Source organism: Astyanax mexicanus, chromosome 6 (assembly GCF_023375975.1).
Source record: "Astyanax mexicanus isolate ESR-SI-001 chromosome 6, AstMex3_surface, whole genome shotgun sequence".
Classification (NCBI taxonomy): domain Eukaryota; kingdom Metazoa; phylum Chordata; class Actinopteri; order Characiformes; family Acestrorhamphidae; genus Astyanax; species Astyanax mexicanus.
This window is the reverse complement of record NC_064413.1, coordinates 2,433,930-2,460,153: the sequence shown is the minus strand read 5'-3', so window position 1 is coordinate 2,460,153 and position 26,224 is coordinate 2,433,930. Positions and strand designations below refer to the sequence as shown.

The 26,224-nt window shown below is 38.7% G+C and overlaps 1 protein-coding gene across 1 annotated transcript in view; it reads left to right on the top strand.

Moving 5' to 3' along the window:
* Window positions 1-442: 442 nt before the first annotated feature.
* si:dkey-246i14.3 (ephrin A4) overlaps window positions 443-26,224 on the top strand; it is an 87,616-nt gene continuing 61,834 nt past the window's right edge. Inside the window, exon 1 of the mRNA XM_022674214.2 lies at window positions 443-933. Within this exon, the coding sequence (XP_022529935.2) occupies window positions 782-933 (152 nt within the window). The 5' untranslated portion in view covers window positions 443-781. The remainder of the gene's footprint in view (window positions 934-26,224) is intronic.

Sequence of the window (26,224 nt, the reverse complement as noted above, 5' to 3'; positions counted from 1 at the left end):
ACCTTTTATCTCATTGTTTCCTAAATTAAAGCATTTCACTGCTAATTGTACCATGTATGGCTGGCTATGTGAAATATTTTAAAAATAAAAAAAAATGGTTTTGAATATCAGTTCTGGCATTGACATGTCAGTGGTCTTATTGTTATGGCACATCAGCACAAAAGTTATAAAAGTGCACATTTTATCTGAGCAGATCAGTCAAACCATCTAATCAACAAAAAAAATCTAAAAGCAAATAAAAGTCTTGTGTTTAGCTGTTCAACCAGATTAACCAGTTAACCATCTCTACCTTCATACCAGCGATCCTTCACCAAGGTGATGGGCGTGGCGGCTCGGCTTGGACACGCCCCATGGTCAACTCTGATTGGTGCAAAGTTCGCGTGGCCCCGCCCTGTCCCACCCGCTGTACCTTCTCGTTCAGTTTCTTCTCCCCCGAGAGAAAACTAATCACCTCAACTCAAGGCGCGGCGAATCACTGTCAGATACCAGCGGCTTCAGGAGCGATTTTGTGGAGGTTCTACCATGTTTGGACAGAGGAAACCTATCTGGAATTACTTTTAAGGACGTTTGAGAACTTTTGGGGACTTTTGAGGAGTTTTGAAGACTTTAAAAGAGAGAATTTTACTTTTTGTTTCTTGTGGCTTTGAGAAGATATTTCCTCAAGTTTGTCAATGAAATGTGTCAAACGTGAGGAAACGCCCGGAGCTCTCTTGCCTCACTGCCCTACCAGTTCCTCCACCAGGATAAGTTCTCCCGGGACGCGTCCCGCAGCCGGCCGAGGATGAGCGCTCCCGGGCTGGATGCAGCTATGAGTTTCCCCCGCTGCCCTGGAGCTCCCAGTATCTTCACCCTGTTGCTGCTCCTGCTGGTGCATGTGCTCTCCAGCGCTTTAGCCAAGAGACACGTTGTCTACTGGAACTCCACCAACCCCAGGTAAGGGTCAGTGATCTGGAAAAAAAAGTTCCGCCTTAAATGGTGCAGCAGATGCATTCATTGACTTATGAGGCGTATTGGTATTCTTGGTATTTAAGGTGGAATGGAAAGAACTTTGACCTGGCTACTGATTGTGTAGTTCTGCTATTTGTCAAAGTTTTCCTGAGGCTGGGCTTATAACGTCCAAAAGTTCTAGAAGTGTGTGTTTGTGTGTGTGTGTGTGTGTGTGTGTGTGTGTGTGTGTGTGTGTGCATGAGTGTGTGTGTATGAGTGTGTGTGTGTGTTGGGTTTAAAGAGCCAATTTCTAGGAACCCACGTTTTGGGGTTTTTGAAAGTATAGTGTATGGAGCCAACATTTTAATTCAGTCCCTATATAATCTGAGCTGTTGATGTTGTTGTGACGTCAAATATATCATATAACCACACACGCATTATATCATTTTACATATCCCAAGTAAATCCACCATAGATTAGTCATCATAACATTAAAAACACTATCAACTGAAGTAAATTGATTGCATTGATTATCTGGCAACAATGACAATGGTGCCTACCAAGCCTGGTTGGATAAACATATTAGGCAGCAAGTGAACAGTCTTGACACACTTGGCAAATTGATGCATTGGGAAAATGACACATTGGTTATCTGGCAACAATGGCACCTACGAAGCCTGGGTGGGATCTCCATATTAGGCAGCAAGTGAACAGGCAGTGTTTGAAGTTGATGCATTGGGGAAAATGACAAAAAATCAGCTGTAACTTTAAAACCTCTTGCTGCTCAAGTAAGTGACATTGGTTATCTGGAAACAATGGCAATGGCAATACTAAGCCTGGTGGGATCTACATATTAGGCAGCAAGTGAACAGTAAAGAAAAAATAGCAGAAACCAGGTCAAGGAAAGAATTGAAGCAGGAAAATGTATTCTCACATAACCTAGCCATAACATTAAAATCACTAGCAGCTGAGGTTAATAACGCTGATTAGCCGATTCAAATGGCACCTGTCAAGTGGTAGGCGATGGCACCAAGTCCCAGCAAGTTAGGTTGGCAATGGAAGCAGGAAAAGCTCATTTTACATAGACACCACAGTTCAACCATAACATTAAAACCACTGGCAGCTGCAATGAATAACTGCAATTGATTATCTGGTTCCAATGGCACACGTCAAAGAGTTGGCTCTACATACTAGAGAGCAAGTGAACAGTCAGTACTTGAAGTTCATGTGTGGGAAGCAAATGTTGAAATATCTACAAGTTCGGCAAGATCTTGAGACACTTTTAATTGATTAGCCAATTGTGATGGCTGGACGCCTGGACATAACAGATCATCTCCAAGAGTTAAACCTGAAACGACAAAAACGTCAACATTATATCCACTTGCTGCAGAGGTAAATTGCATTGGTTATCTGGCAACAATGGCACCTACGAAGCCTGGGTTGGATCTACACATTTGGTAGCAAGTGAACAGTCAGTTTTTGAAGTTGCTGTCAACTTTAGGTAGGGTAGGTTGTGTTCAGTGTTCAGTGTGCAGTGGTCATCCATTCACATCTTCCATCTTCTTAACCAATGGTACGCCTTGGCCAACTTAGTATGGCTCTTCCATTGAGAAAACCAAAGTAGCCAGATGAAGCCAGTTAAGACCTGTTAAGGAGGATCAACCAGTGGACGAGTTACAGTGATTGATCAATGATGCTCATGAAGGAAGGAAGTTACAGGGCTTAAATGATCTGCTGCTTACGTAAGTAAATCTTAGTGTCAGATACAGTAGAACATCTTTAGAGGTCTTGCCTCAACAGGTCAGAGCTGTTTTGGCAGCCTATGCAATATTAGGCATGTGGTTTTATTGTTATGGCTGATTGATAGTGTGTCCACCTACTCAGTTTATTGGCCTATAGCCCATTTAACTTAACCCCACCTATTTTCCCTAAAGCTCTAAGTGTTTCAGTCTGGCTGAGTACTGTTGTGAATGAGGGAGGGCCAATCAGAACAAAGCTCATTTACATATATTGACTATTTAATTGTGGGTGGGGCTTAAGAAACAGTTTTAAAACTGCATGGATTTGTTTGGTTCCTTTAACACGGAACCTACTGAAGTAGATTAAGGAGCTCTGTTGCTTCTTGTCCGATGGCATGCGTTTACACTTACACACACACACACACACACTCACACTCCCTTGCACACACACACACTCCCATGCACACACACACACCTGGTTGTCTGTTTGGGGGCCTGCCATCTCAGTGGCTCTGCAGGAGTTTAATGGGGGTCGTTTTGGTGCACCATTGTGAGGTTCAACCTACCTGCCCAGGTGCTGCTTGGGTTCTTATTGGTTGCTTAGCTTTTAAGAAGGCCTCAAGGGCCAGGTGCACTCCGCCCAGCTCAGCAAGGCCCGGACAGGTAACAGCTGCCCACAAGCGTGTGTGTGAGTGTGTGTGTAACGGTGTGTGTGTGAAAAATAGCCCTAGTTAAAGTGGGTTGTTGAACATGGAAAAGTGTGTTCATTCTAAAATGGTCTGGAAAAACAGATGCTAATAATGCTAAAAAAAATGCTAAGATGCTAAGCCAATCAAATTGAGCCAATCCCAGTCAAAACACACTTTCATGATACCTACTATTCACTTGGTGAACTACTGTAATTACAGGTCGTAAAATAAGGCTGTGCAGGGGAAATTCCTGTTGCCATTCCTCAAAATTTGAGTGTTTCTATCCAAGTAGAAATAGAAAAACAACAGCAAACAGCAATTATTCACTCAGAAAAGAGACGAATGGAATTTAATTGTGCAATCGATCCACAGCTCATAGCAAAGTTCCTTTCCTGGAAAAGGTCCTGGGTGCACAAGAAGTAAAACTCACTAAAACTCTGGATACGAGGTGCAAAAAATCTTCAAGAGCAGTAACTACAGATAGGATTATATGATGGGAAGCCAATCAAATGAAGCCAATCCCAGTCAAAACAAACTCTCATGATACCCGCTATTCACTTCTCAAGCTAATGACAGGTCGTAAAGGAGGGCTGTGCAGGTGAAATTCCTGTTGACCATTAAAGAGGAAGTCCTTTCATCGAGAAGGTCTTGAAAAGTGGTTAATTATGTGGTTTAGATGGCTTAGAGTCGTTCACACTGACTCACAGTGTGAATCGTTCCAGAGAAGCCAACAGATTTATTAAAGGTTTTATACATAATGTAAAGTGGTGGTGAATAGAAGCAGTTCTTAAGCATTTTGAAGCTGTTTTTTTCATTTCTTCAAAAAGCATCCTTATGACATACGATACGATGCGATGCGTATCATGTAGTGATGGGCCGTAAATCTGTTGCAAAGAAGCATACTGGCAACAAAAGCGTAAATAAAGAGATATAAGCTAGCCAGTCTTTGCCTGGGGAGAAATGACAGCATCACTTTATCTGAGGAGCTCCTGCTGCTGTTCCTTGAAATATGAGTGTTTTTATCAGAGCAAATTAGAAAAACAACAGCAAACAGCAATTATTCTCTTAGAAAGAGACGAATGGAAATGCGCAGTTGATCCACAGCTCATAAAAAAGCTCCTCTAATACTGTAGCTTAGAATTGAATTAACTTGTTAACTGGAGATAGAAGGGAATTGTGGCTGATTTTATTACTGTAATGGCTCTAATGGTTTCAGTAATAACATATTATAATGATATTAAACTTGTATCTTACTTGTGCAAAATAGCTTTTGAGAAATATGTATTTTGAATATTTAAACACTGAGTATTTTGGGATAATTTATAGTGTTTATCAAACAATTAAATATATTTTCGGCTAATGCTTAGTGATTTCTTTAAATATTATTTGTATATATATAAAATATATATACAAATATATATACAAATATAGAGATATATATTATCTATAAATGTATAAATCTATGGGACAACATAAGTGGACTCAAAAAGAAATCAAAGCCTTAATTTAATGCCTTGCTGTTTGATTTAATATGTACTCCTATATAAAAGCAGAGTCATGCAAAAAATATATATATAATAAAGATACAGTCACATACCGTGAAAAATACTGTGATATACATTTTTGGTCAGACTGTTGTTGTGCCGAATTTTTGATAAAAGCGCTTCAACTTCACTTAGAAATAAGCTCCGAGAGGGGGTGCTTTTCCTGGCGGGGGTGCTGAATTTGGCACAACACCTGCACTAACCGACCTAGCACTATTATCATGATATCGATATATTGTCCCACCACTAACTATCTTACAGTGAATCATTTCACACTAAAAAAAACACTCTTACCAAACACTGAATTGTGCAGATTTTTTATTTTATTTTATACACACTATAATATGTAGTACTATGTTTATTTTACCTGCTATTAAAGCAGTAAAAAAACTAAAATCCAAACATGAACATGTTATTGTAATTAATCTGCTTATCGTTTCTTCTCTTGCAGTAAAATAATCTCAGTAAACCAGACCACAGATTATAAGACTATAACCCTGTTTACATCTAATCCTAATCCAGTTCAGAGATCCGACTGATCAGTGCAACAGAGCAGTAATGATTTGATCGTGTGTCTTTTTTATATATTTTAATTGTATTTAGTTCACTCGCAGCCACAGCAGAGTCATGCTTTCTCTCGCCTCCAGCTGTAAAGTGCTTCTGTTTTATCCAGAATCTGTTTTATACCATCCCACACCTTTATTTAATATTCCCGACACTCAGGAAGATGGATTTTTAGACCTGGTTAGACGTGGTAAATAGAATAATGACGACCTCGTTAAAATCTAGGCTGATGGAAGTGTTTGCAGCAGGGCTTGGGAATATGTGGCCGCTGTTGTGATGAATTACGTTGCAGTACGTTTTTCTGGGTGTATTAAAAAGAAACTTTTATATAAAACACATTTTTAGAACAGTTTTAGGGCAACTGCTTGATATAAAACTTCATAAAATTGATTTTTGTTTATTTAGTCCAGTCTTAAAACCATGTAGTCTTTATTAAACCAAAAGAAAAAAAAAATAGTGTCGATAGGAGGGTCACACAATAGCGGCATCATTTAGTAAACCTATTTGGTTTTTAATTATTTTTAAAAAATAATAATGTGTAATGTGATGAATTGATGGGATGGCGGCCCTAAAAATTTCAAGAAGATAAAAAAATTGTGAAGATCAGTCAAATAAAACAGTCAATAATATCATTCTTTTAAAAGAAAGTTTTATATGTCTTTTTATAAAAAAAATGTATATACTTTTTTTATTATTATTAATTTGTTTTAAATATATAGCTTTATTTTAAAACCTGGCCTATTATGCCGTTGGCCCATTGTGACATGCTTTTTTAAACAGTTTTTGGTTTCTTTTTTGATATTTTTTCTTTTCTCTTCTTTAAAATAGTATAAAATTGTAGCTTTATATATATATATATATATATATATATATATATATATATATATATATTTTTTTTTTTTTTTTAAATCTACCATAAAAAGTATCTGATTGGATGGCAGCCCATAATGACCTTGTTTTTTGTGGTCCTCACAAACCCAACTCACCCAGCTACAAAATTCCAGTCTTAGAGCTAATTTAGAAAAGCTGAATTTTGTGATATGGATGCTGTGATTTCATGTGTTAAACATTTTTCTTTCTTTCTTTTTTATGTTTCCTATTTGTTTTCCTCACTTTTTTGTCTATTTCTTTTCTTCTTCTTTTTTTGTTTTGTTATCTTTTCCCCTCTCTCTCTCTTACTCTATCAGTTTCTCCAGTTTCTCCTCTCTGTTTATGTTCTCTCTGTTAGTTAGTTGAGTTGAGTTGGGGGGGTGTGGTTACAATGAGTGTATGGAGTGTAATGTTGGTATAGAGCAGCATGATGGAGTTAATAACAGTAATAATACTGTGTAATAAGCTCAGAGAACTGTGTGAAACCTGCGTGTTGTGAAAGCTGCATGTTGTGAAAGCTGCGTGGTTCCATGTGTTTAACAGGCTGACGAAGGTCCTTCCTTTCCTTTCTCTGAGGAGATCTGGCATCACTGCAGCTTCCTTCCTCCTCCAGTGTTGTTGGAAAGCCGTGTGGAGAGAGAGGCGTGTGAAAGCTACACTCTACTGATAAACCACAGCACTGCTGAGATAAATCTACATCTTTAAAGGAATGCGTTTCTGGAGAGAGAGAGAGAGAGAGAGAGAGAGAGGGTGATGGTAAAGTTTGGACAGTTGGATGCCCTTGGCAGGAGGGCACTGAATATTTTAGGGAGGAATGTCTTTTTGGTAGCGTTTGAGCGTGTCCTGTCTCACCACTCTCACTGTGGAGGATGGTTACCCTCCATCTGGCTTGGTTATGTGGGCTAACTTACAGCTGCTGCTCCCTGGCTACTATACAGCTACTACACTGTTACTACATTGTTACTACACTGCTACTATACAGCTATTACACTGTTGCTACACTGCTACTACACTGCTACTACACTGTTAATACACTGTTACTACACTGCTACAGGTCACAGTCGTTTAGTCATTTAGCATTTTGCTTATTTTTAGCATCCTCAGCCTCATAAATGCAGTGGAAATCTAATGACGCTTTTCTCAAAGTAATTTTGCAGATTCTGCTCTTTTTGCTGTTCCTCTCTTCCTTTTTCTCTTCTTTTCCCACTGCTTGCCCTCCTGCTCTTCCCCCCTGCATATTACTTTCTTCTGACCATCCCAGTGCTCTTCCTGACACTCTTCTGCTTCCTCTTCCTCCTGTTCTTCTCTTGATCTTCTCTTCTTACTGCTCTTCCTCCTGTTCTTCTCTTCCTCCTGTTGTTCTTTTTATCCTCTCTTCCTGCTCCTGTTCCTCCTGTTCTTCTTTTCATTTTTTTTCCTCCTGTTGTTCTTTAATCTTCTCTTCTTACTGCTCTTCCTCCCGTTCTTCTCTTCACCTTGCTCTTCCTCCTGCTCTTTCTTTCTTATTTCTTACCTTTTATCTGTTTCTTTTATCGACTTCTCTCTAACTCTCTCTTTCTCTATAACTTTCTCCAGTTATCTCTCTGTTTGTGTTCTATCTGTTAGTTGGGTTGAGTTGGGGAGTGTGGTTATAGTGTGGTTATAGTGTGACTATAGAGTGGTTATAGTGTGTGTATAGAGTGGTTTAGTGTATAGTGTGACTATAGAGTGGTTATAGTGTGTGTATAGAGTGGTTTAGTGTATAGTGTGGGTATAGTGTGGTTATAGTGTGTGTATAGAGTGGTTATAAGGGCTGTATGAAGTGTAAAGTGCTGCTGAAGAACAGAAGAGCCTGTTTACAGCTGTTTGTATCTCAACATGATGAAGTTAATAACAGTAATAATACACTGACAACAAAACAGCAATACAGCCCATAATAACCACCATCACTCACCAACTACCATCACATACTCTCTCTCTCTCTCTCTCTCTCTCTCTCTCTCTCGTTTACTCGTAACTCTGGGCCTGTCCTAATAACCACATATTTTGGACGATGTATTTTCGCAGAAATGATTTCGACAAATTATATAATTGTCATTTCAAAGACCATTTAAACCACTGAAATAACAGTAATGTCGTTGCATTATAATGCAATTTAAATTTATTTATTTTTTTATTAATTATTTTGAATGTTTAGAAACTGAAATTGATCTAAACATAAGATATGATATCATAAATCATATTATATCATCGGTATAATAAAGTAAAGTATTTTTGCACCAGGAGTAAAGCAGCATAAAGTTCTCCAAAAACAGTGTGTAAGACTGGTGGAGGAGAACATGATGCCAAGATGCATGAAAAAAACTGTGATTAAAAAACAACCAGGGTTACTCCACCAAATATTGATTGAACTCTTAAAACGTGAACATGAATATGAACTTGTTTTCTTTGCATTATTTGAGGTCTGATAGTTCTGCATCTTTTTATGATATATATTTCTTTTATTTCATGTTCTGTAAATAAATGCTCTATATTATAATATTTTTATTTGTAATTTGGGAGAAATGTTGTCTGTAGTTTATAGAATAAAACAACAATGTTCATTTTACTCAAACATAAACCTATAAATAGCAAAATCAGAGAAACTGATTCAGAAACTGAAGTTCTCTCTTAATTCTCTTAATGTTTATATAAACCTCCGTCTTTAGTAGGCTCACTTTAATAGTACATGTTAATGTAACATGATTATATTAAGTCGTATTGGATCGTTTCTATTGGTCCATTCATAAGAAAACGTTCACAGCACAATGTGAAAGCTGTGTTCTGTTCTGAGGAGAATTATTCAGTAATTACAGCAGAACAATGCAGATCTACTGAGCTGTTATTAAGTAGGAGGAATGAGGCCTGGAGGACCGGACCTGCCGGCGGATCCTGAGAGTTTAAGGGGTTAATAACTTATTTACTGCATAAGAAATGAATATTTATAATTAAATTCCACTATGTGGCTACAAAAAAACCTGTGTTATCTTTATTTAAAAAAATATATTTTCTTAATGGTTACCTTGTTCTTTTTTTAAATATTTAGGATTTTTTTTTTATTCAATATTTTGATGAAGACTGAATACATTCTTTTTTTAATAGTATTTTTTTTTTTTGTTTTGCCACTTTTTTGTTGTTTCATTAATAAAATTGCTTAAATGCTTTTTTTTTGTCCTGCTTTCCAAAAAAAAAGCAATTACAAAACTACAATTGAATATTGTACAAAGACCGGTTTATTTTAAGAAAAACATTTATTTTAATATTTCAGAGTTTCCTACTGCCGGCAGATCCTGGGAGTTAAAAACTCTAAAAAACTACATAAAAAAAAAACTCCCATTAACTAGGCCTGCAATAATAACTTTTTAAAATATTTTTTTTTATCGCATAAGATATTGTCCCACAAATAATGGCCATTAAATCCCACTGATTGGTCATTTTTTGTTGTTGTTGCATTTGCAGGATTCTTTTCAATGTCATTTTTTAAGGTTTCAGACTACAGTTAAGCAGTATTCACTTTTTATACCATCATACCGTGTCCTGTTTTAAAGTAGCTACAATATTATTAAATCCTGCCTTATTTTTAAACTAAAAAAATGTAATTCTTAATGGCGACCTTGTCCTGTTTCAAAGATATTAACTGATTATCTCTCAAATGAATTCTTTTTTTTTTTTTTTACCTGCTGATCTGAACATTTGAGCTCTTGCTATTTTATGGAATAGATAAATAAATAACTGCAATAGAATTATTTAAGTCGAAGAAAACTTTTAATTCTCCTCAAATGAATATAAATGTATTGTTCCACAGTGTTTATATGACATTTAAACAACTCTGCTCTACTGGACATACAAGTCACATTATATTAGTATACAGTATATATTGACCCTGAAATATTAAGGTCTATGTCCATATACTATAGAAAAAGTTATAGATAGTGTAAGTATTGTGACTCTCTCATGCTCTCACTCGCTCTCGCGCTTTCTGCCTTCACTCCAGTGTGAGAGTTTTATTGGCATGACTGTACCATCGACAGGTGATGAGAACAAAGTACAGAGAATTCAGGGAGTGTTTCATAACTTTAACTGTTTGTATCTGTATCTCTCTCTCTCTCTCTCTCTCTCTCTGTTTTTTACATGTGTGACTCACCCACTCAACAAGTTTGGACACATTGCTAATACTCCTGAAATACCAGAGACCTGCGTTCTGTTCTCCACCTCCTTCCTCTCCTTTACCTTCACTCTCAGATCCGTACAGATAATAAAAATCTGTGTTTTAATGTAGAGACGCCCTGAAGTGAAATATCTTCACCTGAAAACAAAACTGAAACAAAATAAAACATTCGGACGAAGACTGAACACGTTTTTAGCTTGTTTTCATTCATTTTGCCACTTTTTTTTTCATTAATAAAACAGCTAAAATAGCTTAAATGTATTATATTTGTCCTGAATTCCAATGGAAAACAATTGCAAAACTAAAAATAAAAATGATGTATCTTTCAGTGTTTGACCAGATCAAAGTAGAAAGATGTGTACTACAATTTATGCGAATATATATGAGAAATAATATATACTAAACAATGACTTTTCCAGCTGAAAAATACATGCTGCACAGTATAGTATAGTAAAGTAACATTAGCTAAGCTTACTTAGCCAAGCTAGCTCGCATCTGCTGTGATTATCAAAATTCTGGCTTCTTTTCTTTGTGTTAATTCCACTCATTGTGACTTGAGTGGCTCTGCTGAGGTAAACGTATGATAAGAATTGCACTGCTGAGGTAAATGTATGGTTAGAATTGCGCTGCTGAGGTACATGTATGATTAGAATTGCACTGCTGAGGCAAATATATGAGTAGAATTGCACTGCTGAGTGCTATTGCAGTGCTATTCTAATCAGTGTATGATTAGAATAGCACTGCTGAGGGAAATTTGTGTTTTTTTAATAGCACTGCTGAGGTACATTTATGCTTCTAGGGTAAATGTATGATTTAAAAAGGATTATGATTAGAATTGCACGGCTGAGGTAAATGCATGATTTCAAATTGCACTGCTGAGGTAAATTTATGATTTGAATATTACTGCTGAGGTATATTTATGATTAGAATAGCTTCTAAGCTAAATTTATGATTTAAAATTGCTCTGCTGAGGTAAAATTATGATTTAAAATTCCACCACTGAGGTAAATGTATGATTAGACTAGCTTCTAAGCTAAATTTATGATTTAAAATTGCTCTGCTGAGGTAAATGTATAATTAGACTAGCTTCGAAGGAACATTTATGATTTAAAATTGCTCTGCTGAGGTACATTAATGATTTGAATATTACTGCTGAGGTACATTTATGATTAGAATAGCTTCTAAGCTAAATTTATGATTTAAAATTGCTCTGCTGAGGTAAAATTATGATTTAAAATTCCACTACTGAGGTAAATGTATGATTAGACTAGCTTCTAAGCTAAATTTATGATTTAAAATTGCTCTGCTGAGGTAAATGTATAATTAGACTAGCTTCTAAGGAACATTTATGATTTAAAATTGCTCTGCTGAGGTACATTAATGATTTGAATATTACTGCTGAGGTACATTTATGATTAGAATAGCTTCTAAGCTAAATTTATGATTTAAAATTGCACTGCTGAGGTAAATGTATGATTGGAATTGCATTGCTGAGGTAAATGTGCTTTTCCTTGATGGTTTCTTTGTGGTGATAATAAAAAAGTGTATAACAAATAAAAGGCTTTTTTAAATTCGCAATTACCTGTGAAAAAAATTGTCTTTTGGCCGTTTAGTTTTGAGTTTGGCCGACAAAAAATATATATATATATATATATTTTTTTGTTGTTGCATCTCTAACAAAGCACAAGTGCTTTTTTCTTGTAATAATAATTAAAAAAAGAATAATTTAGTTTGCTGATTATTTGGTGCACCCCTGTTTTAAAAGCCCTTTCAGAAATGAATGATAATTTAATACACAAGGAGCGACGGAGATTTCCCTATTATGGAGTCCCACTGAAGTCTGGGTAATTTCAGTTGTGTTTCTGCATAATTGAGTCAATTGTCTCTGTGTGAATGTTAATGCATGCGTAAAAGAGCGTCCCTGTCTCTCTCTGTGTCTCGCACGCACGCACACACACACACACACAGAGACACACACACACACACACGCAGACAATGCCGTGTTCTCCTTGGTGTTGGATGTAGAGGGCGGGGCGGCGTGACGGCGTGTCTCTGAGCGTGAGTGCAGCCGTGCACATGCACATTCAAATTAGCAGCTGCAAACCGACTTTAATTTTGCTCAATCAGACCCAGCGCAGTGATTGCGCTTTCCGAGCGCGCGGACTTCCGTACACTGTTCCTTCCAGAGTCCCGACTGTTCCTCCTCCTCCTCGGTTTGGAAATTGTTCCAGAAACCTGTGAGCTGCAATCAAGCGAAACCTACTTCTAAATAATGACTTACTTGTTTTCGCTTATACCAGCAGCGCCTGTGAAAGCGCAATAAAGCTCAATAAAACTTTCTCACTTTCTCTTTCTTATCATGCTTTCAGCTCTCAGTTTCTGCAGAGTGGAATATAATTAAGAAATGGCAGCTCAGGGGAAGTGTGGAAGTCAAGACAAGAGCTAAAAGACCAAGCAAACTCTAAAAAAACTGTTTATATGCTGGTAAGACATGCAAATCCGAACCCTAGTATGACTGGAAACTCTTCTATAAGAACCTGAAAAAAATTTAGCTCAAGATAATAAGGTTCCACTGAATGCTGGTTTGTTTTCACACTTGATGCAATTCATTTTGGTCTGTATCCAGGTGTGATTACTGTATTCACACCTGGATACAGACCAAAACTTTGGAGTGGTTTGTAGGTTGTGGTGAGAAAATAGATACTGGGATACATGGACACCAGTCCACAACACAGGACCCTCTTCCTGTATTTACCTTCTTTTGCTTCCGCCCGAAACAGGCCTGGCCAGTAGGGGTGTGCCATATCGTATCGTACGCGATAATATCGGCAACATTTTTGAATATCGTTAACGATATTATACCCTGAAATATCGTATCAGAACACTCACCCCTAATTATCACACCAGGCTTCTACTTTTTTGCTGTTTTTAAGCAAATGAAAAATTCACACTGTTCTCACTATTCACTATTAAATATCTACTAGAGACTATAGATTATATCTGTCCAGTATCATTTATTTTACTTTAATCCTGGATATATGGAGATATTTGGATATTTGTTCTGTTACAAATCTGCTAAAATTCTTGTATTTTTTAGTATCTAAGTTAAAGGTGTGCAATATTATATCGTATACAATGATAAAATGTAAGTTTTGTTTCATTGCAGTAGCGTATTTTTTTTTTTTTTTTTGTCTTATCGCCAAGAGTATCGTTACCGTGATAATACCATGAAATATCGTGATATTATTTTAGGGCCATATCGCCCACCCCCACTGGCCAGTAAGCATAATTTGATCTGACGCATTGGATGCGCTTGGATTTTTTTCTTCCTGTGTGAAAACAAAGTGAACCAAAGTGAAAAAGTCATTTACTGATTAAGACCTGGGAAAGCCCATTTTAGGTGCAAAAACGAGCTAAAATATTCTATAAAAGATTTAAATAAGGTATGTTGAAATGAAAGGACACTTTGCCAACTGTGAAGCATGAGGGTGGATGCATCATGCTTTGGAGCTCTGTTGTTGTCAATAGCAATATTTATATATGTTATAGGTTTTTGTATTAAATTGGGTCCCACAATTAACCGATTTAAAATCAAAATGTGATATCACACCAGAGGACACTTAAAAATGATGAGTTTCTTTGATTTTACCAAATTGAAAACCTCTGGAAGAGGAAGATGCATGATCACAAGCCATCAAACCACCAAACTGAACTGCTTGAATTATTTTTTGCACCAGGAGTAAAGCAGCATAAAGTTATCCAAAAGCAGTGTGTAAGACTGGTGGATGCCAAGATGCATGAAAACTCTACAAAATTCTTTGCATTATTTGAGGTCTGAAAGCTTTGCATCTTTTTGGTTATTTCAGACATTTCAGCCAAAACTTGTAAAACTAGGCCAGATCTGGAAATTTGGAAACAAATAATGGTGAATATTTTTTGTTCACTCTTCTTGTCAAAGTTTTAAAAGATTTATTGATTTATTTATGATTTTATTGACCATGCTTGAGACGCTTGAGACGTTGGAGACAGTCCACACTGTTGGATATTTTTGAGTTTTGACCCAAATCTTCCATGCAAAACAAAGGCATGTCTAATCATTCACTGCACCTTATTCTATTCATTCTATTTATCTGGTGCGGATAAAAATGCCATGTCACAATAATAAATGCGTGTGGTGCTGCGCACTCTTCTGCATATGAAGTGATCTAATCCATCGTCGCCGTTGGTTTCGGTGGTGTGAACCTGCAGAGCTCGGCATTACCGGAAACGCTCTGTTTCCAGTGTCTCGTCTTAATTAACGTCAGCGGGGGGAAAAATATGTAAATATGAAAGGTCACTTCCTCTGTGTATTGATCTCAACTTCCCGGTGTCCGTTGTGTGATTAGTGTTTACATATGTAGTAAGAAATGAAGCCTTTGGGTTTAATCTATTCATCTACTCAGACATAATTACGTTTGCTTTCTCGGCTGATGATTACGAGGCTTTTCCGATGTTTTAGGAGGACGTGTGCGAGTGAGTGTGTGTGTGTAAATATATATATATATATATATATATATATATCTACAGGGGTTGAAGAAGAATGAAACACCTGGTTTTAGAGCACAATAATTGATTGTGGTGACGGACAGTTCTGGTGGAAACAGGAGAGTTGAGGTGCACATTGAATTCTGTGTGATTTGATCAGCCGTGGTTTTATGTTTTTTGGATGCAATCCGGGTTAGCACCCGAAAAACATCCCTTTCAGACAGCTTCCTCTTACAGCGTCCACAGTTAATCCTGTTGGATGTGGTTGGTCCTTCTTGGTGGTATCTCGCTGACATTACCCTGGATACCGTGGCTCTTGATGCATCACAAGGACTTGCTGTCTTGATCACAGATGCTCCAGCAAGACGTGCACCAACAATTTGTCCTCTTTTGAACTCTGGTATGTCTCCCATAATGTTGTGTGCATTGCAATATTTAGAGCAAATACCACCTGAAATGAAAAAAAAAATTCCAACAGTCTTGAAGGAAGGAGTTCCCAGAGGTGTTTATTAGCACTTGTTGCTCCTTTGTCTTCTTCACTCTGTGCTCCAGCTCACCCCAAACCTGGATCTGGATTGGGTTCAGGTCCAGTGACTGTGGAGGACAGCTCATTTTTTTTTTTGTTAAGTACATAAAACTCCACATGTGTTCATTCATAGTTTTTGATGCTTCAGTGAGAATCAACAAAATGTAAATAGTCATGAAAATAAAATAAAGAAAATGCATTAAAAAAGAGAAGGTGTGTCCAAACTTTTGCCCTGTACTGTGTGTGTGTGTGTGTGTGTATATGTGTGTGTGAGTGTGTGCCAGAGAGAGAGTTTTTTTTTTTTTTTTTTAGCATGAATATCTTCTCTTCCTCTTTTCCTAAAAGTTCATCTATCACTCTTCACTCTAAAGGACACCTGGTCCGGTGGGGACCAGGAAAGTTCAGAAACTCTACAGAGCAATTTCTCAGCTTCTAACCTTCCCTCACAGAGAGATCGGCCTACTAAAGGCAAGGCCGTCCCCCGGCCGAGACGCCGCCGACGCTACAATTTCCACTTCCAAGCCGCCGCCGCCGCCTTCATTACCATGGGAGAGAGAGCGCGGCGATGAAATCGACACAGGCGTCGCAAATCCCATCGACTTTATTCCAGACCGCCGGCAACGAGCCCCAACGCCTCGCCTGTTTACCTTTACTACCGTTTCCAGCGCTCGTGATCAATCAATCAGATGATTCCGGGTGATTAGGCCGGGCCAGGTCTCCTCACACGTCCGGCTCCACGCGGTGAAGAAAGGAGGCGTTGGGTTTTGCCGGGTTTTCGCCGGACGCTGGGTTAATATCGACTCCGTTCCGCATGCAGATGTTTATCAGATCCGGCGCTCCATTATCTCCCACCTCCATATTGACCATGGCATCCAGCAGCAGAGCCACATCAATACCACACACTATTATAACCTTCATACACCAAGCCTCGCCTGTGTGTGTGTGTGTGTGTGTGTGTGTGTGTGAGTGTGTGTGTGTGTGAGAGAGAGAGAGAGAGAGAGAGAGAGAACACGCTGTTGCATCATTAGTACAGAGTCTCGATGTCAGACAGTGGCCTGAATGTGTCTAGAAAGAGAGAGAGAGGGAGAGGAAGAGAAAAAAGAAGAGTAGAAGAAAGAGGGAGGGAGGAAGGGAAAGAGGGAAAATAAGAAAGAAAGAGAGGGAGGAAGAGAGAGAGGAAGGGAGGAAGGAAGGAAGGAAGGAAGGAAGGAAGGAAGGAAGGAAAAAAGAAGGAAGGAAGAGAGAGAGGGAAAGGAAGAGAGAGAGGAAGAAAGAGAGCGAGGGAGATAGAGAGAAAAAAGAAAGGAAGAGAGGGAGGGAGAGAGAGAGGAAGGAAGGAAGGAAGGAAGGAAGGAAAAAAGAGAAAAGAAGGAAGGAAGAGAGAGAGGGAGAAAGAGAGGCAGGGAGGGAGGGAGGAAGAGAGAAAAGAGGAATAGAAGGGAGAGAGAAAGAAAACGAAAGGGATGGAGGAAGTGAGAAGAAGAAACAAGTGAAGGAAAGATGGAGAGTGATTATGAAAGAGAGCAAGAGAGAGAGAGAGAGAGAGCAATACAGAAGTAGAGGAATATAAAGAAAGAGAGAGAAGTTTAAGGAGAGATAGGAAGAGCAAGAAAAGAAGAGAGGAAAGGAGAGTAAAAGAAAGAGAAGATGGGAAGTGAGAAGTAGAGAGAGAGAGAGAGCAAGACAGAAGGAAGATGGGGAAAAGAGGAGGAGAGAGAGAATTGAAAGAAGAAAGGGAGGACAAGAGAGGAAGAGGTGGAAGAACAAAGAAGAACAAAAAAGAGAGAGTGGAAGAGAGAAGAAGGAAGAATGGGAAAGGGAAACATCATTTTTTGCATACCTCTTACTGTTTTTTGTGTGCGTATTTGCTTGCATATGTGTGTGTGTGTGTGTGTGTGTGTGTGTGAGCACGTACGTTAAACAGGTTTGGTTTTGGATAGTTGAACATCAGGACTGAAACAATAGTATTTTTAACGCTCCCAGCACTCCTCCCTCCACACCTCTCACTGACGCAACTCCATCTCCCTGCTGACGCTAACGCACCAAAAACACACTGCACTTTAGCACTTTAGCATTTTAGCATTTCAGCTTCATCTCTGAGTCACGCCTGATGATTCTGGAGGAGAAAATTTGAGTGATTACTCAGGTCCACACTTCCAGGAATCAGTCCTTCTGCAGTACAGGCTGGTGATGGTAATGAATGACTCAATATCAGTGTTTGGATTCTTGACACAAGAAGTAGATACACAGTGCTGTCTCTGTGTCTGTGTGAGTGACAGGCTGCTGCTGCCTGAGAAGCGTGAGGGGGAGGTAGGGCAGGAGTAAACATGAGGTAACTGCACTCATGGCCTCCATCCACATGGTTGGGCACATGCTTGTAAACATGGGCACATACTGAAAGCTGTGCACCTCAGCCCAGCACAGTTTTGCAGCGCAGATATTTCCAGTTACAGCTGAATTCACACTTTTAATATATATATAATCAATAATTAAAAATCAATACAGTGTTGCAAAACCAAAATATGTAATTTTTGGTGCATCTCTAATTGAATCATATCTCCTATATTAAGGTATTGTATCACCGATACAGGAGATCCCCCCGGTTCGAATCCTGTTTATGCCTCTTGCCATCAGCTACCTGAGCCCTGAGAGAGCAAAATAGGTCTTGCTTCTCTCTGGGTGGGTACAGTACTGTAGATGGCGCTCTTCTCTTTCCACTCATCACTCCAAAAGGGTGATGTGGATCAGCACAAGGCTGCGTCTGTGAGCTGATGTATCAGAACCGAGTCGTTGTGCTTTCCTCGAGCGTTAGCACTGTGATGCTACTCGGCAATGCTGCAAAACACAGCTCTACTTGAGCATATCCAGTCTTGAACCTTATAAGAAGAAGAATGCTTGGAAAGCTCGTGCAGACGCTGGCTCTCCTGATGTAAAGTGTCTGCTGATTGGATGTGTGGCGTATGGAGGGGTCTTCACCGAGCGGTGGGGGTCTTCCTGAGTGTTTTCTGAGGCTCTGAGTGAATGATACGTCTCAGGTGCGCTCAGTGGGGTTTGTTGTGGATTGATGTGAAGTGTTTTGCTGTGTTTTTTTCTGAATCAGCCCCTCGCCCAGCCCCCCCCCCCACCTCCTGCAGTCCCCACCCCTACCTGCTCTACTGCTCCCCCAAAGAGAAACACCTGAACTCTGAGGGGCTGTGAGTGCACACACACTTATATACACACACTTATACACTCCTGGGAGGAAAGCGAATTACGGAGGGCTGTGGAGGTATTACTGCATTTGTGAAATGACGTTAGCGTAGCGGAGAGCTATCGCTGGAGATATTACATTTCCACTGCTGCCTGTCGCCAGGATCAGTTGTGGATTGCCAATCTCATTGTCTCAGGTTCAGTATTATACATGCAGGGGCCTGCTTTAAAGAAGACCCACCTTAGGGAAGCTCACACACACACACACACACACACACACTTATTCTTAAAGAAAGTGTTTGGCAGAAAATCTAAATATCTGAAGTTCACTTCTCTAGTTTTGCCCTAAAGTTATGAGTCTAATGTAGCCAACATTAGAAATCATTCACCATCAGAAAGCCTGTGACTGTTTTAAATTACTTTTTTATTAGTTTATCTTTTTAATTCTTATTTTAATTTTAATTTACTTTTATTTATTTTATTTTATTTTATTTTAATACTTTATATTTTCATTCTTTTTCTTAGCTCTATTATTCATTTAATTCTGGTGATCCGGTACAACGCTGCTTTAGTCCGGTGGAGGAGTGGGCGCTGAGAAACTTGCTCATGAATATTCATACATGCAAACATATCGCCTCTGATTGGCCAAAGGCACTGTGACACCACAGACACTGAGACAGACAACAGTTCTTTTTTAAACTAATAACAGTCTTTGTGATTTGTCATATGTTACTTTACAACATCAGCATGCGTAATAATGCCCTGCTAAGTACAGTTCAGCCACTTACCATAGTCTTAGAGTCTCTGCAAAACACCACCGGAAAATCCACCGGAGATCCTATACAAACCTGTACTTACACACGCAGGTGGGTAGTCCAGGTCCAGAAAGTAAAAATCCACCCCGATGAAATGTAAAATTTACTGACGATCAGTGATGGTTTGGAGAGTCATGTCTGTCATCTGCTGGTGTTGATCCACTGTGTTTTATTATCAAGTCTAAAGTCAGTGCAGTTTTGTTTTCCCACAAAATCTTACAGCACTTCATAGCTTCCCTCTGCTACTGACAATTTTTATGGAGATGTGGATTTCATTTTCCAGCAGGACTTGGCACACTGCCCACACTGCTTAACAAAAGTACCAGTTAGTCTTTTTATATAAGATTCTAATTTATATATGATTTTGAACTGAGTCACTGAAATAAAGTAGTAACTATTTAATGATTTTTAATTTTTTTAGAGACGAGATGCACTAACAAGGTTTGGAAGAAATTATTATTATACAAAAATATCTGCAAATGTTGCACTTTTAGACATTTTTTAGACGACAAGAGGTGCTTTCTAGATTTGTAGGTTTGAAACTGATGGCCTTGCTGGAAAAGGTTAAATCACGTAAAGCATCCAGGTAACTGCAATGTTCACAAAACACACAGCCAGCGAATGCAGAAAGTGATTTTCTTTTTAGATCGAGTCATTAACATCACATCACATCTCCACTGCACCAGCCTTTCAACTATATAATAACCATCATCACGCCGTGGAGATTTCTGGGTAATGTAGATCAGACCCGTGCACCAGGCACAGGGAGGGAGGGAGGTGCGGGCGATGCTGCTGTAAGTAAATGTTGAGTTGGGTACATTAGAGCGTGCGGGAGACGCATCAGATCATTTACGACCTGCAACAGCCCTGATACACACCCTCCACTGCAGCCTGCATGACTCACCAGCTTACTACAGGCCCTCAGAGCGGGAGTGGATAGGCCAGAGGTTGTGTAATATGTAACCGCTGGAACGGGCTGATGTGTTGAAAGCTCTTGTGGCTGGTTTATGATTAACTGTGGGCTAATTAGCCGCTATCTCAGCTCAGGCCTCAGCTTTAAACTCCACAAGACAGAAAAACAAAAGCAGCCATGTTTGTTTTTTGCCACCCCGCCTTTTGCTTTTCCACTTAATGAGTTAATGAACAACCAACAACGCGGAGAAGCAAGATCTGGAGTTACGAGCTTAAAGCATGTGTAATTGAGGACTCCACTATAACAAATAATACAATTAAAAAATGCTATTTATAGGTATACGTTTGAGTAAAATGAACATTGTCGTTTTATTTTATAAACTTTTTTGCATGCATCTTGGCATCATGTTCTCCTCCACCAGTCTTACACACTGCTTTTGGATAACGTTATGCTGCTTTACTCCTGGTGCAAAAATAAATTCAAGCAGGTCAGTTTGGTGGTTTGATGGCTTGTGATCATCCATCTTCCTCTTGATTATATTCCAGAGGTTTTCAATTTGCTAAAATCAAATAAACTCATAATTTTTAAGTGATATCTGACTTTTTTTCCAGAGCTGCATATATAAATAAAAAACTGAGCCAAGTAATGTTTACTATGGATTTTGCTCTTTTTAATTTTAGTTGTTTTTCTTAAACTTAGATTTTGAGTTAAATATTCATTTTATTGGAATTTAATTCTAAATAACAATTGTTGTTTAGAAGTTTTTAGAAGAATGTTAGTTTTATATATACATATACCAGAGATCAAAAGAGGACAAATTGTTGGTGCACGTCTTGCTGGAGCATCTGTGACCAAGACAGCAAGTCTTTGTGATGTATCAAGAGTCACGGTATCCAGGGTAATGTCAGCGAGATACCACCAAGAAGGACCAACCACATCCAGAAGGATTAACTGTGGACGCTGTAAGAGGAAGCTGTCTGAAAGGGATGTTCGGGTGCTAACCCGGATTGTATCCAAAAAACATAAAACCACGGCTGATCAAATCACGGCAGAATTTAATGTGCACCTCAACTCTCCTGTTTCCCCCAGAACTGTCCGTCACCACTTTACTACTCTTATTCTTCTCTATATATTGTGTTCTAGATATGTTCCTTGCTTTTCTCTCCACAGATGCTCACAGAAATTTGAATAAAGAGTAATAACTCACATATAACACTCGTATATAACACTTGTATATAACGCTCTCTTTCGGTCCTATTCTATTCTTTGGCTCACGCTCACAAATCAAATACACTTATTAGGCCTCAGAGGAGCAAAGACGGCAAACACCATATAGTCTTATTCAAACACACCTGAGGCGTGAGCGAGTGTGTGTGTGTGTGTGTGTGTGTGTGTGCACACTTCTCTCCTAATGCAGTTAAAGCACAGTGCAAATAATAGTGCAGGAACGAGAGGAATGTGCGGTCTGAGAACACACAGAACAGCAGGGAGGAAAAGCCCAGTAACCTGCAGGCCACACACGCTAACACGCTAGCACGCTAATGCTCTAATAGGCTAATACGCTAACACATCAGGGCTAATGAAACACTTCCACACATTATGTTACACCATCAGCTTCACCCGGCTGAAATTAACGCTTTAAATATTAAAGAAACTCAGCAAAACTGAAACTAAGAGGAATCAGCTTTTTAATGTTTTTTTTTTTATTATTACTGGAGCTATGAGGCTAATTTAGCTAATACATTATTTAAGCTAACGGCTACAGTTAGCACTGTTACTCTGTATGACTGGCTGTGCGATGCTAAAGGCTCTCAACCAAACTAGCTTCTGTAATTTCTGGCAACATATGAATTTCTGATACTGCTGCTGTTTTTGTTCATTTTCTGAGGGTCATTCAGGGTCAGAAACCACAGGACTTCACATAGTTTAGGCTAATACTGGTTAGCATTTAACTTTTAACATTAAACACACATGCTAGAGAAAATATTTTGATGTATATTGAAATACATAAATCTTTTTCAAATATATTGTACATTAAACCAGCTTGTAATTCTCAAAACTCATTTTATTAGAATTTGATTTTGATATTATTTTATAAGAATTTAATTCTGAATAACAATTTTATCAGAACTTAATTCACAACAATAATTTTATAAGAATTTGTTTTGATATTTATTTAAAAAGAATTTGGTTCTAAATAACAATTTTATCAGAAATTCAATATGTATTTTTATTAGAATTTGACTTTTAAAATAATTTTATTAGAATTTAATTCTGAATAACAATTGTATCAGAACTTTATTCAATGTATACTTTTTATTTAAATTACATTTTTATATTAATTTATGAGAATTTAACTCTGAATTTATTTTTTTCTGAACTTTATTCATTATATTTATTTTATTATAATTTTACTTTGATATTAATTTTATTTAACTTATTATTTAAATAATTTTAGATTAATTTTGTGGCAGTAGTGTATTCCCAAAATTATGTTTTTTTTTTTTGTTTTTTTTATATTTTGTCAATGAACATCGTTATCACAAACATACCCTGAAATATTAGTATAAGTATGACTAGTATGAAGGGTTATGATTTTAGGGCCATATCGCCTACCTGGACTGATGCTGATATCCAATTGACCAATTGGTACTTTTGGCAGTGTGGGCAATGTGCCAAATCCTGCTGGAAAATGAAATCCACATCTTAATAAAAACAAACACCAGCGGATGACATGTCTCTCCAAACCATTTGTCGTCCCAATCCAGAGAGGTGGCAGCAATTGGGGTGGAGGGATGGGTGGTTGATCATATGTTGGAAGTCACATACTGTAAGTGTTGTCCAGGGAATTGAACCAACAACCTTCTGGTTCCTATTACATAGGAGTGTATACAAAGTATTCAGCAATTAGAAGATGAGTACCTTGCTCAAGGGATTGAACCAGCAACCTTCTGATCCAAATGAATAAGGGTCTCAAACACATAGACACACGGAGAGTTGGTAGGCAGGTACCTCCGCATTTGGTAAAGGTGGTGTAAGTTAATAATGTTGGGAAATTATGGCCTTTTTTATTCTTACCCTCTACTCAAACTTTCTGCTGTTCCTGGGTTTTGAACCCACAACCTCTTTTATATACGTGGTACTAAATCACCTTATATGGAGACGTTCTTGCCCTGGCTGAAAGGTGTCAGGCCCGGTGGGGTTAATAATCGCTGTATTCCATTTCATTCGTTGGCGCTGAACGAGCTTGTGTCGGGCTGCGAACATTAATTTCATAGCTTCATGCTTACATGATCAGTTCATGTTTCAATTTGTAATTCATCATTCACTTTCCTCCCCCCATTAACCCCACTGTTCCAGCCTGGCATTCAGAGCCTCCCTCTTTCTCTCTCTCTCTCCCTCTCTCTCTCTCTCTTTCTCTCTCTCTCTCTCAGGCAGGAGATGGTATGAGTGAGAGGAGGTAGAGAACAGTGAGCAGCTGCTGTTTCTGTTTCTAAATGGCAGGGAGAGGGTCTCCTCTGGGGGTGGAGGTGAGAGAGGGGGGTGTCAGCAGGTATTACTATCAGGGTTTCAGCCTGAAAGCAGGGCAATTTGGGGAAAAACAGCCCACAAGTGTGTTTGTGTGTGTGTGTGTGTGTGTGTCCTGAGTGAACCCGAGAAAAACAAGCTAACCTACATTACAGGGACAAGATTAAAACATTATTCTTTATTCAATTTATTTTACATTTTTCCAGTTTTCTCTTAATCAGCTGTACATCCACCCATCACTAATGATGCCACAACGCAAGGCCTCCTCCGCCTCTTTTTGAGCTGCTGCTGATGTTTCATTGCCGAGTAGCATCACAGCTCTACACAACGCTCGGAGGAAAGCGCAGCGACTCAGTTCTGATACATCAGCTCACAGACGCAGCCTTGTGCTGATCCACATCACCCTAGGAGTGATGAGGGGAAAGAGAGAGCGCCATCTACTGTACTGTACCCACCCAGAGAGAGCAAGACCAATCGTGCTCTCTCAGGACTCTGGCAGCTAATGGCAAGCTGCATAACCGGGAATTGAACCAGTAATGATTTCTCGATAATAGTGACATCGCTTTAGAACGCTGGACCGCTCAGCGCCTAAATTAGAACATTATTATTAATATAAGATAGATGATCACAAGCCATCAAACCAAGCTGAACTGCTTGAATTTTTCCACCAGGAGTAAAGCAGCATAAAGTTATCCAAAAGCAGTGTGTAAGACTGGTGGAGGAGAACATGATGCCAAGATGCATGAATAAATTGTGATTAAAAACTAACAGGGTTATTCCACCAAATATTGATTATTTCTGAACTCTTAAAACTTTATGAACATGAACTTTTTTGTTTTCTTTGCACTATTTGAGGTCTGAAAGCTCTGCATCTTTTTTTTTTTTTTGTTATTTTAGACATTTCTCATTTTCTGTAAATAAATGCTCTAAATGAGAATATTTTTATTTGGAATTTGGGAGAAATGTTGTCTGTAGTTTATGAAACTTATAAAACTAATTTTCCAGAGCTGTATATAGAAAAGACACATATGAGGAAGGGTGTGTGTGTGTATGTGTGTGTGTGTGTGTTGTGCTTGTTTATATTTGTAGCACTGCTGTAATGATGGGTTAGTATGTGCCTATTAGCTTAATGTGGTATAATAAATGTGGGAGGTGTGTTGCTGTGTAATCTAATAATAGTGTTTTTTTTTTGTGTGTGTGTGTGTGTGTGTGTGTGTGTGTGTGTGTGTTTATACGACGGGCTTCCGTAACTCTACCTATTAAGGGGTCTGCAGTGGAATGTTTGGTATGGTTGGTATGGAGTATTAAAAAAGGGAAACTCACACAGGATCTGTTTTAATAAGGATCAGAGTTTCAGGAGCGTGTGTGTGCCTGCATGCATGGTTTCGAGTGAAGGTGTGTGTGTGTGTGTGTGTGTGTGTGAAGCGGTTAGGTTGCATGTGTGTGCAGGTTTGGGTGTGTTATTTTGGTAGCGATTTCAGGATCCTGAGCTCGCGACTCACGATTTTCAGGTTGTTAAAGTGGATTTATCCCGCGTGTGTGTGTGTATATATGTGTGTATTTATGTGTGTATATATGTGTGTGTGTGTGTGTGTGCTGGTTCTGTGTAGGCACTATTTGTCAGGCAGATTGGGCTGTTGAAGTGTCGACTCTGTAGAATAGAACAGAATCTCCTGCTGAGGCTGTGGAATAATGACTCCTGGCCGCTGTTATTATGGAGGGAAAATTGGAGCGAACAAATATTTCATTTTTCAGTTCCTGAAATTAAACCTGCGCTCTGAAAATCAGCGCAGATGGAGTTTGCATTGAATCTGCGGAGAGAGGCCGAGGACGCCGCGCTTATTTCCTGTGCCGTTCTCTCGTTAATAGCATCAGTGTGGTGTTACCTTAGCGCAGACACACACACACACACACACACACACACCTGTCTGAAACGATATAGGTGCGTCTGCATTAACCTGCCATCTGGGAAGAATATAATACAGTAGGTCTGAATGGTATCTGCGTGGAGGGCTTTAGAGGGAGTTCAGTTTACTACATAAATTCCCAGATTCCCAAATTGAAGTGATTATAACTGTAGACACTGTGACAGTGTGTGTGTGTGTGTGTGTGTGTGTGTGTGTGTTTGTATCGAGAGGGAATTAACACATAAAAAGCCCAGACCTATTTCTGAATATTAGTACCAATTAGGGGTGGGCAATATTATATCG